The 12626-nt window shown below is 37.1% G+C and overlaps 1 protein-coding gene across 2 annotated transcripts in view; it reads right to left on the reverse strand.

The window, feature by feature from the left end:
* Dgk (Diacyl glycerol kinase) overlaps window positions 1-12626 on the reverse strand; it is a 218231-nt gene that overhangs the window by 11234 nt on the left and 194371 nt on the right. For both annotated transcript variants that reach the window (XM_064062543.1, XM_064062542.1), the window contains exons 7-12: window positions 12451-12573; window positions 12273-12397; window positions 7892-8129; window positions 5047-5246; window positions 3319-3468; window positions 2987-3269 (exon numbers count right to left, since the gene is read on the reverse strand). In XM_064062543.1, the coding sequence (XP_063918613.1) occupies window positions 2987-3269; window positions 3319-3468; window positions 5047-5246; window positions 7892-8129; window positions 12273-12397; window positions 12451-12573 (1119 nt within the window). The remainder of the gene's footprint in view (window positions 1-2986; window positions 3270-3318; window positions 3469-5046; window positions 5247-7891; window positions 8130-12272; window positions 12398-12450; window positions 12574-12626) is intronic.

Raw genomic sequence — 12626 nt, forward strand, 5'->3', positions numbered from 1 at the left:
TAAAAGTCGGCTAACAGACTTAGGTCCAGTTATACGACAGTTCGATATTGACAAAGCATCTGTAATTTTAGATAGAATAAGTGATTTTTTCCGTCCGTCTTAAGTCTTGTGATCTTTTTGATCGAGACGAACACCTACCGTGCGGCACACATAATTTTTTTCTATGAGTACCTGAATAAGTTCTCAAACTCAAGTGCATTATCAAAAAATTTATGATGGGAAACAGAGAGCTGTAAGTTTTGTTGAGTTATTTCAAAAATATTTATCTCTGCGTTGTTTGTCAATTGAAAGTTCACAATTATTTCTTGGAACAACAAGTGGAAAATGTAGTAGACGAAACATTAATGTCAATACTTTTGGCAGCATGCCACGAAAGATCGCTAAATATTTGAAGTTGCTAAATCCTTGCAGGTACACAGGCCACTGAGTTAGAAGGACATCTGCTATAATGCTAGATAGTAGACACATGGTGGAGGGAAGGCAACTGATATAGCAGAAGAATATATTTAGAATTCTGTTGGAAACAGACTTCAATTATTGGCATCCAAACTTTTGCGCAAAAAGAAAAAATGGACGTAATTAGTAGGATTGATGTTATATTTAATAATTGCTAAGAAGTTGCTGTTAATATTGTTGCGAAATAAACCCATACGCCGTCCCGGTATGTCACCTATGGGTTTTCTAGTACGTACGGCGATTAGTGGTGGTGACTCAAAATCGGTGACGGCGGCATCCGAATAGATAAAAGCCTAGATACCGTGTCGGAAACCTTAATGGCGGACTCCAGAACAACCTCGAAGGCGGCGTTCGCGAATTTTCTAGAAGAACGTAACGCGGTTTAAATAGCGACCACCGTCGAGTCAATGAGAAAATTAAAGTCTAGTCAAACCCATTCCAGTCGAGTCGAAATTATTCGGTAAGTACATAATCGCTGTATACTTAGTCGTTTAATATGTATTACTGAGAAATAAATTCAACAACAATATTTATAATCAAAATAAAGTCGGAGACAAAACTTAGCGACAAAGTGGATTCGCAAGACTTACATTCAAATCTTGTCAAAGTTTTGAAGCATAACCACTACATTTATGTGCCAAAATAAAACAACATAAGTGACAGATTTGATGGAAATTTGAATACTCACTCAGTAGTATGCGCAAGGTATGCGAATTTTAGTAGATTTGTGACAAAGTGTTTTGTGTTTGTTTATTAATATTGTTTGACCGTCTTTTAACCTCATAGGCTCAATCTGAATGCAAAAGTTTATCCACTGTTATGTTGAAAATTAGTGTTTCATATTACCCGCCAATTTGATGACGATTGTGGCTAAAGTCAAGGTCTCTGTATAGATTATTATAGTACCAAAATATCTTATTTTGTTCCCCCACGCACTGTGTGTTTTTACTTCCCGACCGTAAGCTAAGGAAGTATTGTAACCGAGTCCATTGGCCGACGCCCTACTCTTGTTTTCTCTAGCTTTCATGATCCTTAGGGTACGAAGAAATAGGTCCCTCGTTTCTATCTCTCTATCTGTCTATCTGTCTGTCTGTCTGTCTGTCCGCCGTCTGTGCGGATTTTTATTAGGCAGAAACTACTGGATCGATTGTTGGCAAATTTTGTATGTACATATATTAGGAATATCATGTAGCTGGTAAAACGCTGACCAAAATTAGGCTAATCACCCCCACCAACAATTTAATGACGTCCGCTCATTATGTTGCAAATTTAGCATTACCGATTTTGTATGAAATAATATATTATACTTGTGGTTTACGAATCTTACCTTGATTTTTTTGTTATTGCTATATTTGTTTATTGTTTAATCGCTTGTTCTTTTCCAGCATAATACGCAAGGCATCGAGTTTATTTAGAAATAGTTTAGGATCAACACGATCAAACGCCTCTGAGAAATCGGTATACATTTCGTCACCTTGGACATGTTCATCTAGATTATTATACAAAAATTGAGCTATTGAGACTATAGATTACTTTACAGTTGATATTCGAGCTATAAAGCATTGATGGATATTTTCTTGGAAATATGGTGAAAAATAATCAGTTCAAATACTTTAGCTACTTTGTTGATTATTGTTATTGGCATGGAATTTACAATATCTGACATTTCTTTAATACTTGACAAACCTTTAGAAGTTTTCCAATAGTCCGAAAAATGGTCAGAGCTTTAAAAATGGATTAAATATAATTAAAGTGCAAAAATCATTCTTCAGTTTCGAGGTGAAAAAGGAGAAATAAGATCATGACTTGTTGTAAGGTTGGGTTTTAATTTAGAGAGATTATTTAAGACTTAATTTTTAGGCATATTGTTCAAAACCAGAATGCTGGAATGGTTGTTGGTTGTGAGATTCTAGTACCTGGTTTAGAAAGAGTCAGAAAGGTAAGAAACAAATTGATTAATCAAATTGGTCGGTTGGAAAAGGTACAGATTTTATAGCTCATCACCGAAGGTATAGCTGTTGGATTTTTCAATGATTTTTTTCCCTTTGGTTTTAGTTTAATATGTATAAATTTTTATATCTTTTTTTATTTTAGTTCCCAGAATTTTAAAAGACTCGTGACATTTCTATTTCTCCAATGCCTTAAACTTTGACCATGTTATATGCTTTTGCCTTATAAGTCTAATGATGTCTCGATTAAAACAAAATGGATGATCCAGGAGAGCCAGATTTTTTAGCAGCTGTATCAAATAAATTAATACTTTTGCTTCTTAGAACAGAATTGATGAACCGATTGTTTTATATTTTAATCTCATTAAGAAAATCTCAATTAACGCCCGCTGTTGCACAACACAGCTTCAAGTCCAAACCAATAAATTTTGTATCCACTTAACGGTTAGAAAGTTTTTTGATCGCACTGTAAAAAAAAGAGGCGTGAATTTGCTGCTGCATAAAAAATAGGTTTCTCACCCTCCACCACCTCCTCTAGCGAAAAGCCAAACCGCCTCTCGCCCTTCCCTCTCCCCACTTACCCATCGTCTCCAACACCCATCCCACCGTGCCGTCGCCCCCGCAACATATCACCTTGAAATTCGGCACATCCTTGAACATACTCAGCCCCTCCATCGGGCCGCCCCTCGCCAGGTTGTGCACTTGCCTCGGGTTGAGTATGTACTGGAACTTCCTCAGAATCCTCGAGCCCTGCCGCCCCCCCGACTTGGGGTTGATGAAGACCAGCAGCGGTACGGAGTTCGGCGACGTGGTGATTTGGAAGGACATCGCCGGCTGCTTGTTGGTGGTGTTAGCGAAGTTCCCCTGCAAACGTCAAGCTCAGACAAAGGCGCGACTATGGCACGGTACCAACGTTGTCGTGTCCATACTTGGAGCCTCGCTTCTGGAGAGAGCGCTGCCGGTCCAGCACGATGGGGCAGATGGCCGTCGGGGGGAGGATGTGGACGGCGTGCTCTCCCAGGCCGCACTCGGCCTTCACTTGCGCCACGCACTTGTTGTGGAGCTGTAAGGCGACGTCTGATTAGAGCGGAAGAGCGGGCGCAAAGTAAGGGATAAAATGATTACGCGGCCGGGAGCGGCTTCGGGGGCGGCGGAGGTAATGAATTAAAGATTTCGGCGGTAAGGCGATTTGGGTAGGTGTAAGGTGAGGGCGCCAAGTGATTTTTTAGTTAGATCAGTGGTTCCCAAACTTTTCAAAAGGGCCCCCCTCCTGTCGCACTTAATTTCTTTGTTTGTTACCTGCACTATCTATTATCAAGTTGTTCGCGTTTTACGAAAGTTTCCACCATGTTTGTACGCCCTTAGCGGCAGATGCAACGTTTATTCGATAATTTTATGCAAAGTATTCATGAGTACAGCATCGATGGTCCCAAGGCTATGACAAGACATCGATCGATCTATTCTTGTGGTCAATTGCGAAAAGTAGCTCCTGAAATGGAAAGTGTTTTGAAAAGTGTCATTAAAATAGTAATTTCATCAAAGGAAAGACGCTACAGATTAGAAAAAATTGTGAAGACATGGGTTCCTTATACATAAATATTCTTTATTTCATAGAAGTAAGAGGGTTTCGAGGGGTAACGTCTTGGAAAAGGTCTTCAGTTAAAAGCATAACAGAAGCCGAAAAATTGAACTATAAGAACCTGTTTTCCAATTCTCTTTGGCTTCTTAAGCTACTTTTCCTTGCCCATATTTTCGAACACCTGAATATTGAATATTAATCTGCAAAGCTGGGATGTTAAGATAAATGAAAGTTAAAAAAAAGATGTATGGTTGACCTTTACTAGGGAAAATGAAATTTGAGTCATTCCAGTGCTGTTAAGAACTTATAGGAAGTTTAGCCAACTACTCGTATAATATGGTTAGTCCTGAGCGTGTTTTTGTAGACATACGAAGTTTAAAATAATAGCTTTGCAATTATGCCATTTCCCCAAAGACATGCACAACAATTACGATTATACGGAAACAGAATCCGTCTTTAGATAATTTTTGCGATTTCATTAAAAATGAAGACTTACAGAAACATCAAACCATGGAATGTTGAAAAATACAAGAAAACTCTCAGTTCACGAATGAAGCTGTCAAGCATTTGGTTTCGTTTGCAATCATATCTATGTGAGTTGAGTTTGTCGTCTATGACTGCATCAACTGCTAGTAAAACAAGAGTGAGAAGTCGCCCCGAAATAATATAAGTGTGTGTATATCAAATTCTTTGTAATTTTATTTTTTATTTTTTATTTAAAAGTGCTATGTTTTCAAAGTTGGAGAATAGTGTTGTTTATGTTTCTTGAAAATCCTCACGCGACACTTTGGGAACCGCCGATTTAGATGATTTATTTTTTTCACTAGCAGCAAGCTACATTTAGTTATATCCCCTGCCATTTTCTCCTGTTTCGCATGAAGCGCCCCGACCGGCCCCCGCAACCCCCATATTTACATTTCCCCCCGCATATTTCCCACATTACATCCGAAATCAGCTTATTGCTAATGCATTCCCGGTCTCCCTCTCGATTTTCTATTTAATTTAACCGGACCCTGACATGCTGATCGATCCCGGCCCATCGCATCCCTCCGGCAAACTTACCGTAATCTGACACCATCGACAGTGCAGGCCCGTAATGCCCGCTTTCACCGGCTTCCGGCAGCGGGAGCACTTGCCTTGGCAGTTTCCCTCCACCCAGTGGTGCTGTAGCGTCTGGCTGGACTTCTTGCTTTTGACGTACGTCGCGATGCAGCTGGCGGGCGCCCGGTGGACGCACCTCTCGTGGACCGTGTATTTGCAGACTGCAAAAGCGGAAAATTTTGTGTTACTGTGCTGGAGACAGCTCGCATCCGATTCACGGAAGAACATTGCGACGTCATCGATTTACTGACAAGTTACGATATAGGATCGATTTTTATAGTTTACAGTGTTTGAACAATAACGTAGTTGACAAGTTAGTGTAATAGCAGTAGTAGTATACTCGTGTTTAGCCATCTTTTGTCACCTTCCCCTACGTCTCGTCCACGTGCGATGGACGTATCGCTCGTGGACTGTGTATTTTCAGATTGAAAAAACGGCAAGTTCTGTTTATTTTCGCGACGAACATGTGGCGCGGTGACAACTGACGATTTATAGATATTTATGAAAGGATTTAACGATGGACGTGCTGAAAATAGCGCGACGTATCGCGTTTCTTTTGTCCGGAGCCGAAGCGGGATTATTTGAGCTGGAATTATCCGGATTTGTGGAGGGTTGTAACTGCGGGGGAAGTTCTGGTGGGGCGGAAAATTACGCGATAATAGGAGTAGGTAGAATTGAAAAAACTATTCCAATTCTCTTAGTACATTTTAAATAATTTGTTGAAAATACAATCAAAAGATCACCAATTAGAGAACCAAATGCAGTGCACTGCACTCGCAATGTTCATGTCAGCAACAATTGAAGGTGTCTGTTTGCGTTGAAACTTGACATTATAGTAGAGCAAACTTAACACTGGCTCTTCTTGCCTTAAGCCATTGTGCCGCTAATAACTGCTACTGTCTGTCGAGCATAATATTTTCAATGCAATTCGGTACCTCCTTCTGAATCGTGTGATTCTTAACATTTTTAACTTCATTAATATTTTTTAAATGTAAGTATTAGCCATTGGGAAGTTTGTGATCTAAGCACAACTTGGCTCAGGTAGCTAACCAATAACGCTGAAACATCCATGTTGCATTTACCTGCGGGTTTTGAAAGAAAAAGAAATTGCAAACGTAAGTAGAACAACCCTATCAAATGCACCGAAAGATTTAGGTTTCCTATATATGAAAACCAATCACTGAACATCGGTGTGTGATATGTATCATATTGCCTTCCCCAAGTCCATATCAGGGTATCTTTCCGCTGCTCTACTCATTAAGCCACCTAACTGCTTGAATATCATTATGGTATCTAAAAGTCATACGAAGGAATTAATCACGAACGACAGTTTTTCTAGACGAAACGTGGATTTTTTGGAAAAGGTGGTAAAAAGTACTCCTGAGAAGATGATAGCCCTCAATGCTTTCAATAACTACGAAAAACTAGTAATGAAAAAAGGTTCCTCGTTATAAATGCAAGCGGACTTCAAGGAATAGTTCGTGACATGTAGCTATCTTCCAAAGACTCGAAGAACTATTGTTAATAACACCGGACAATGCTTATTACCATTTTAAAAAAGTCAAAAGAATTCCAACAGAATTATGGCCTAAACATGACATTATTCTGTGGTTGTAACTCCACAAGATTTCACTTCAAAGGCAGTTTCTTAGACCTGGGCTTTTAAATTTAGCAAAACAACATTCCAAGAGTACACCTACTTTATATATTGTGGGTGAATTAGCAAGAACATATGCCCATGAAATTTTAAGGCTTCCGCCTTACCACTGCCATTTTAATCCAATCCAAATAAAAATACAGGAAAAACATAGAGAAAAGTTACAGTGAATACTTGTGAAAGCGACGAATAAATTGGTAGTGACTGTGATGGTGAAAGTATCAGACACATTAACAACTACAAAACAAATGTTTCATTGTGGATAAATATTAGTGAAGTCTATTGAATAAGAAGTAATAAGTTAGTGTTTTTTTATTAAGCTTGGCTTAAACTTTGTGGCATGTACTTATTTTTATATAGAGTAACAAATGCATTACCTAGATTATGAGAATTTTCGTTTTTATGCGATAAAATTCGTAGATGACGTAAAATAGCAAATGTCGCAAAGTTTAAAGTTTTGCATTTAATAGAGTTCTTTATAGCCGTTTAGCATATAAGTAAATTTTGTTAGAAAGGTTTAACCAGTAGGTGTTCGTTTTTCGTTTTACTTTTTAGTTCGGTAAAGAAAACGGCGTTCCAGAACTTGTAAATACTTTGCTAACGATTGATGTGTGAAGGCTAGAGTTGCACTTTGATTCGATATTAGCAGGTATTAGAAGCACAATGATTTATGGCAAAAAGGCCCAAATCAGCTTGCTTTAGTATATTCCGTTCAAATTATACACTTTACAATAGCTAGTTTTGTCTAATTTTTGACTGTTAATTATTATTTTTATTTTTAATTATGCTATGTGTAGCATTCTAGTAGAACTGAAACGCAGAGGAAACGTGAAATTTTGTAGCATAATCACATACAGTACGGAACGACCCTGTAAAAATGAAAATTGTTGCTTACTTTTCGAATAACGACTAGCAAATGCGCTCTTATTTTTTTTATTACACCGAAAAGTAATATTAATTAGTTAAAATTCGCCCCCCGTCGCCGTCTCCGCACCCCGTAAAAAACAACACAATCTACATACTGCCCGCCACAATCTCGCATTCTCAGAACCGTCAAAACCCATTATCTCAACGTTATTCGCAGCAATCCAATTCTCGCTTTCATCCGCACCCTCTCCACTTCATAATCACATCAAAACCGCCACTAACATGTGCAACATAATCCCTTTTTTCCCAATCCGACGAGCATATTCAGGCAGAGATTGCAATATGCCGGTCTGCTGAAATGCTTCAGTCGCCACAGATGATTCCCGTCCTCCTTGACATTAGTGTCGAGTCCCAGAAGCACCAGCAAAGGGATCGTCGTTAAGCCGCCCCGCTTCCACTCCTCCAAAGACACGGTCCCGTCCGCGTCGTAATCTATTTCTATCATCATGTCCTGCAGGATCTGGAAAAAACCAGACAGGTCAGGGAGATCTGCGAATCTTTAGGGGACGGGCGGACGGACGTCAAAGGACGTGGCAGGAGGAGGGGCGGGTTTTAGAAAGGGACGCTGCTTCTGCGATCGAGATACGAGATGGATATTTGCAGATAGTGTTTACGGAGTGGCGAAAATTTCAAGTAGGTTGTTGGCGAAATTTTAATTATGGGATGTAGCAATGAATGTAGGACTTGAAAGCGAAACTTTTCTTGTTAAAAACGTTAAGATGAATGGTCAACAATCAGTTTTCGGCATTATAAATGTGGAAGTTAGTTACGGGACGTTTGACAAAGTGTTTAAAAGTAGGGTTTTTGGTTTCTACTGAGGCATAATAGTAAAGTGAAGAATGTTTACAGCGTAACTGACCAGATCATTTGTAATAAAATAATATTTTATTTACCATGTAGCAAGGTCTCCATCTGCGTTAAAATCAACCACATTTAAGAACATATATACATAGAAAGATATTTTAAATGAAATTAGTTTATTTTGTGCTTATCTGGTAAAGTACACATCCTGGACTACCATTTGGTACCTCGACAACTTGAGTGAGAAACATGGAAAATTTTCATCAAGATCTTTTTACCAGTGAAAAACCTTACAAAGGAAAGTACCAGTAGAATAGTGAAAAACTTGTCGATTACTATGGAGATTGCTCAGAAACTTCTACAGCTCAATACAAAAGAGAATGAAAGGAAAAACATTCTAACTTTAATGCACTACTGTACTATAATCGTCGAATAGATGCAATACCAAACTTCAAGCGATTCGATGTCCAATGTACGCTACTAAAATGAAGAGAAGCACGAGAAACACTTGTCGCATTCAAAATAATGAAAAACTCAAGTTTAAAAGGATAAAACAGCCCCAAATCGCCAATATCACAAGTACAGACAGCCCCATCTAACCACAACAAATCTACTACAAGAATGAGTCATACTCATAATGCTCGACGACCCGTGAATTTGAGTATACTGTAAAACCAGCTTCATGACATGTGATTTGTAGCTAATGGCAACAATAGGCTCAGTGTTTACTTCATTATGGGTAGATGAACCAACACAATGGGTCAATTTGGAGAATGAGATAACAGTTATTATAGCTGAGCTGAATTATATATGAAAGCGAGGTTATAAAAATTGTTCTCTCCCGTGGTTTATATATACATATATATATATTTTTTTTTCATTACTAGCACATATATTTAAGTTTTCTTCGATGATAATGTAAAAGGTCGGAACGAATTTAAGATCAAGATATCCATGAAAATCAAGTGGCCTGTGAAAAAATGTCAAGTCAGTACATTAAATACGGCAGCCTAGATTCACCATGCCAACATGGTTAATTATTTTTATTACCTACCAGTAGAAGAGACAACACCATTATTGGATAGTAGTGAAAGAATAATAATTACGTCGACACAATGGAACGTAAAATGTGTAAAAGAATCGATTAATAAGTACATGAGCATTTTAGCAAACACTCACAGCTTTTGGGCAAAGGAAACAATATTTTTATAGATTTATATTAGACCGGAACACTTGGTATTACAGTACCACCATTTAAAACTTTATCACTATTGACAGTAAGTTTTTTGTCGCGCCATACTATATTTCTATCATCTAAAATTTCCACAATACTAGCACGTAACCAGGTGTAAACAAAAAATTGGTCGAAGATTATTTCCACAGAATTTTCCTCACCTCTAAAGAACAGTCGAACAGATACCGCTTCGAAAAATTAGAAAATTTAACTTTGAAAATTTTTTGAGCTATGAGCTAAAGTTAATGTCCTATGTATTGATTGTTGCAGTATAAGTACAGAAGCATCGTATGTATATGTTTATAGTGAGTTTTTCCATATAATTTTTTTTGATGACGGCATAAACATTTTAGCAAGAACATGTAAGTATGTAAATTTGAATAAGTTCAGTGTACTGTATCAGTACTGTATCCTCAAATTATCGAGAAAAAGGGATGTGCAATAAAATATATTGCCCCATTTATTAATTGTTTTGAGTCACCTTGTATAAGCAATTCTAAAAAATATGAATGCACTGATAAACCACAAGTACATACTATTAATACTGTGCATATTTTAGATTTATTGGGTAAAATTTGGCGATGACATCAACTATTTTATTTGGGAGGCGATAAACGAATAAATTTTGATTAATGATTTATCATTCTTCCGATAACCTTAAAACGTTTATAAGATTACAGATTAATGGGTTTTACGATTTCAAAGTTAAACTATAAAATGTTATACAATTTTGTTTTTTTCCCACACAGATTCATTAACTACAAATAGAGGAGTATTTTATTTTATAAAATTTAAATAACGTTTACTATTGTAAAAGTTGGAGATGACGTCATATTAAAGTTGGTGGGGATAAACAGATAAATTTTGGTTAGTGTTTTGCTATGTGGTAGATATTCTTAATATGCATAAAAATTTGACAATAATCGGTGCGGTGGTTTGGAAGATTGTCTCTCTAATAAAAATCGACACAGACGCGGTCCGACGGCAAACAGACGGAAACGAGGACCTATTTTTTCGTACTGTAGGGGTCATGAAATGCTGAGAAAGCATAAAAATAGCCAGTCGTCGATACAATACTTCTTAGCTTACGCTCAGGAAGTAAATATTATTTCATTTTTGAAAAAAAAATCTAACATATTTCATTATATGTGAATAAGTAGTCTTAAGTCTACAGTACTTCAAATTTTGTTCTATTTAAGCGAAGCATTTTCTATTAGAAAATTTATTTTCCAAGTAAATGGAGAATAAATGTATAAATTCTCTTTTTCTTGACACCTGTTTAAATCCTGAGATTTTCATCTTTCCTTACTGTTAAGATTTGACGTTTTTGGTTTTCCCTTAACCTCAATCCATTCTGTGTCTTTATCAGATTTTTCATTGACAGGCTAATCTTTTATATCGGTTAGATTTTCACTCATTGATGACAGAACTCCGATCGTTTATTTATGTCTGGTTTTTGTTGAAAATTGTTAATTTATGTAGTACACAGAATGAGTAAATTGTTTTGTAAACTCCATTACCACCATCTAGTTCACTGCATGAGTTTTACTATTCAAGTTATTCGAAAGGTACACACACATTCAACGTTCTCTTACCTTAAGTAAATATTTTTGTAGCAGTTCTGTGCTTTGAGTCACATTCGAGTTTTTACTAAATTGCTTTGGAAAATTCTTGCAAAAAGAGGTTTTGTTTCTTCTCAAATTTTATTTAATTTTGTTATAATTCCCTTAGTCTTTAAGAATTATCTATAAACTCTTTGCAGATTAATGGTGAGGACTTTCTATATAATTGTCTATATGTGTGTTTTTAGATGCCATTACAATGATTATTTCTAAGTAACACCTTTCTTTCAGAGTTTTATAAACGTTTTAAAAATGCAAATCCTGATAGAAGAACTTTGATTTGTCTTTTGTTTTGTTGATAAAAATGGTATTAAAGTCGGTGGACAAAGGTGCAGTAATGTTGAGTAACCCCATATATGGTTTTCATGTGTGATGTAGTTTTGAAGTTTCTCAAGAGGAGGAAAGGAATATATTCCGTTCCAGGTATTTTTATTTATTTAGGGCTGCATTGTTTCTGGTCAGTACCACAAATAAACCTATGGCGTTGACCAATGGTCCATCAGTAAGAGTGCTCTGGAAGCGGATTAGCTGAACACTCCAGAAAGATACAACGTAATCTATAAATAGGGTGTCAGATCAAGATCAGTTAGACAAATAGTAGAGTGAAGTAGAGGAACAGAGTTATAGCTAAAAAGTGAGGTAATTAATTTTTATTAATAAATTATTATTATTTACTTTCCTTAGCTAAAATTTTAGCTAAACATTATCTATCAATAACTTTAATACTACTTTATGATCTACATATTTATAAAATTTGTTTTTATTTTGGTACGAAAAGATGCAGTTTTTTGCAGGTGGATAATATACGTACGTATAAATCGCAACCATATTTATATTCATCGAGATGGATATTTTTTCTTTACAACAAATAAAACGCACAAAATAATTGTAATACTGAATCATCGCAGAAACACCCCAAAAACTATTCAAGTTATAAGACTCTTACCGGCTTAAGCTCCGTCACGTCCCACCCCAGATACTCAGCAACAGTCATCATTTGATTGACGATGCAGTCCATCTCGTTAGTGTCCAAGACGCCATTTCCGTCGGTGTCGTACAACCGGAACATAACTGGAAAGTTGTTTGTAGTTCGTCGTCGCAACACCAGACGAATTTATACGTACACTCTAGTTTGTCTTCCGGACGCCCGGCCTCCAGAAGCGACAAGTAGCAAACGATGTCTTTCAGGGAGACTTTGACGCTAGTCACGTCCAAAGTACTCGCTTTTCTAACGATATGTCTTACTTCTGGAATGAATCGTAAAGTGAGCAGCGAAGGGTGAAGTCTCGAGGTGGTCGAA

This window comes from Zophobas morio, unplaced genomic scaffold, assembly GCF_036711695.1.
Source record: "Zophobas morio isolate AGI-343-1 ecotype UQ-CSIRO unplaced genomic scaffold, CSIRO_AGI_Zmor_V1 ptg000023l, whole genome shotgun sequence".
Lineage (NCBI taxonomy): Eukaryota > Metazoa > Arthropoda > Insecta > Coleoptera > Tenebrionidae > Zophobas > Zophobas morio.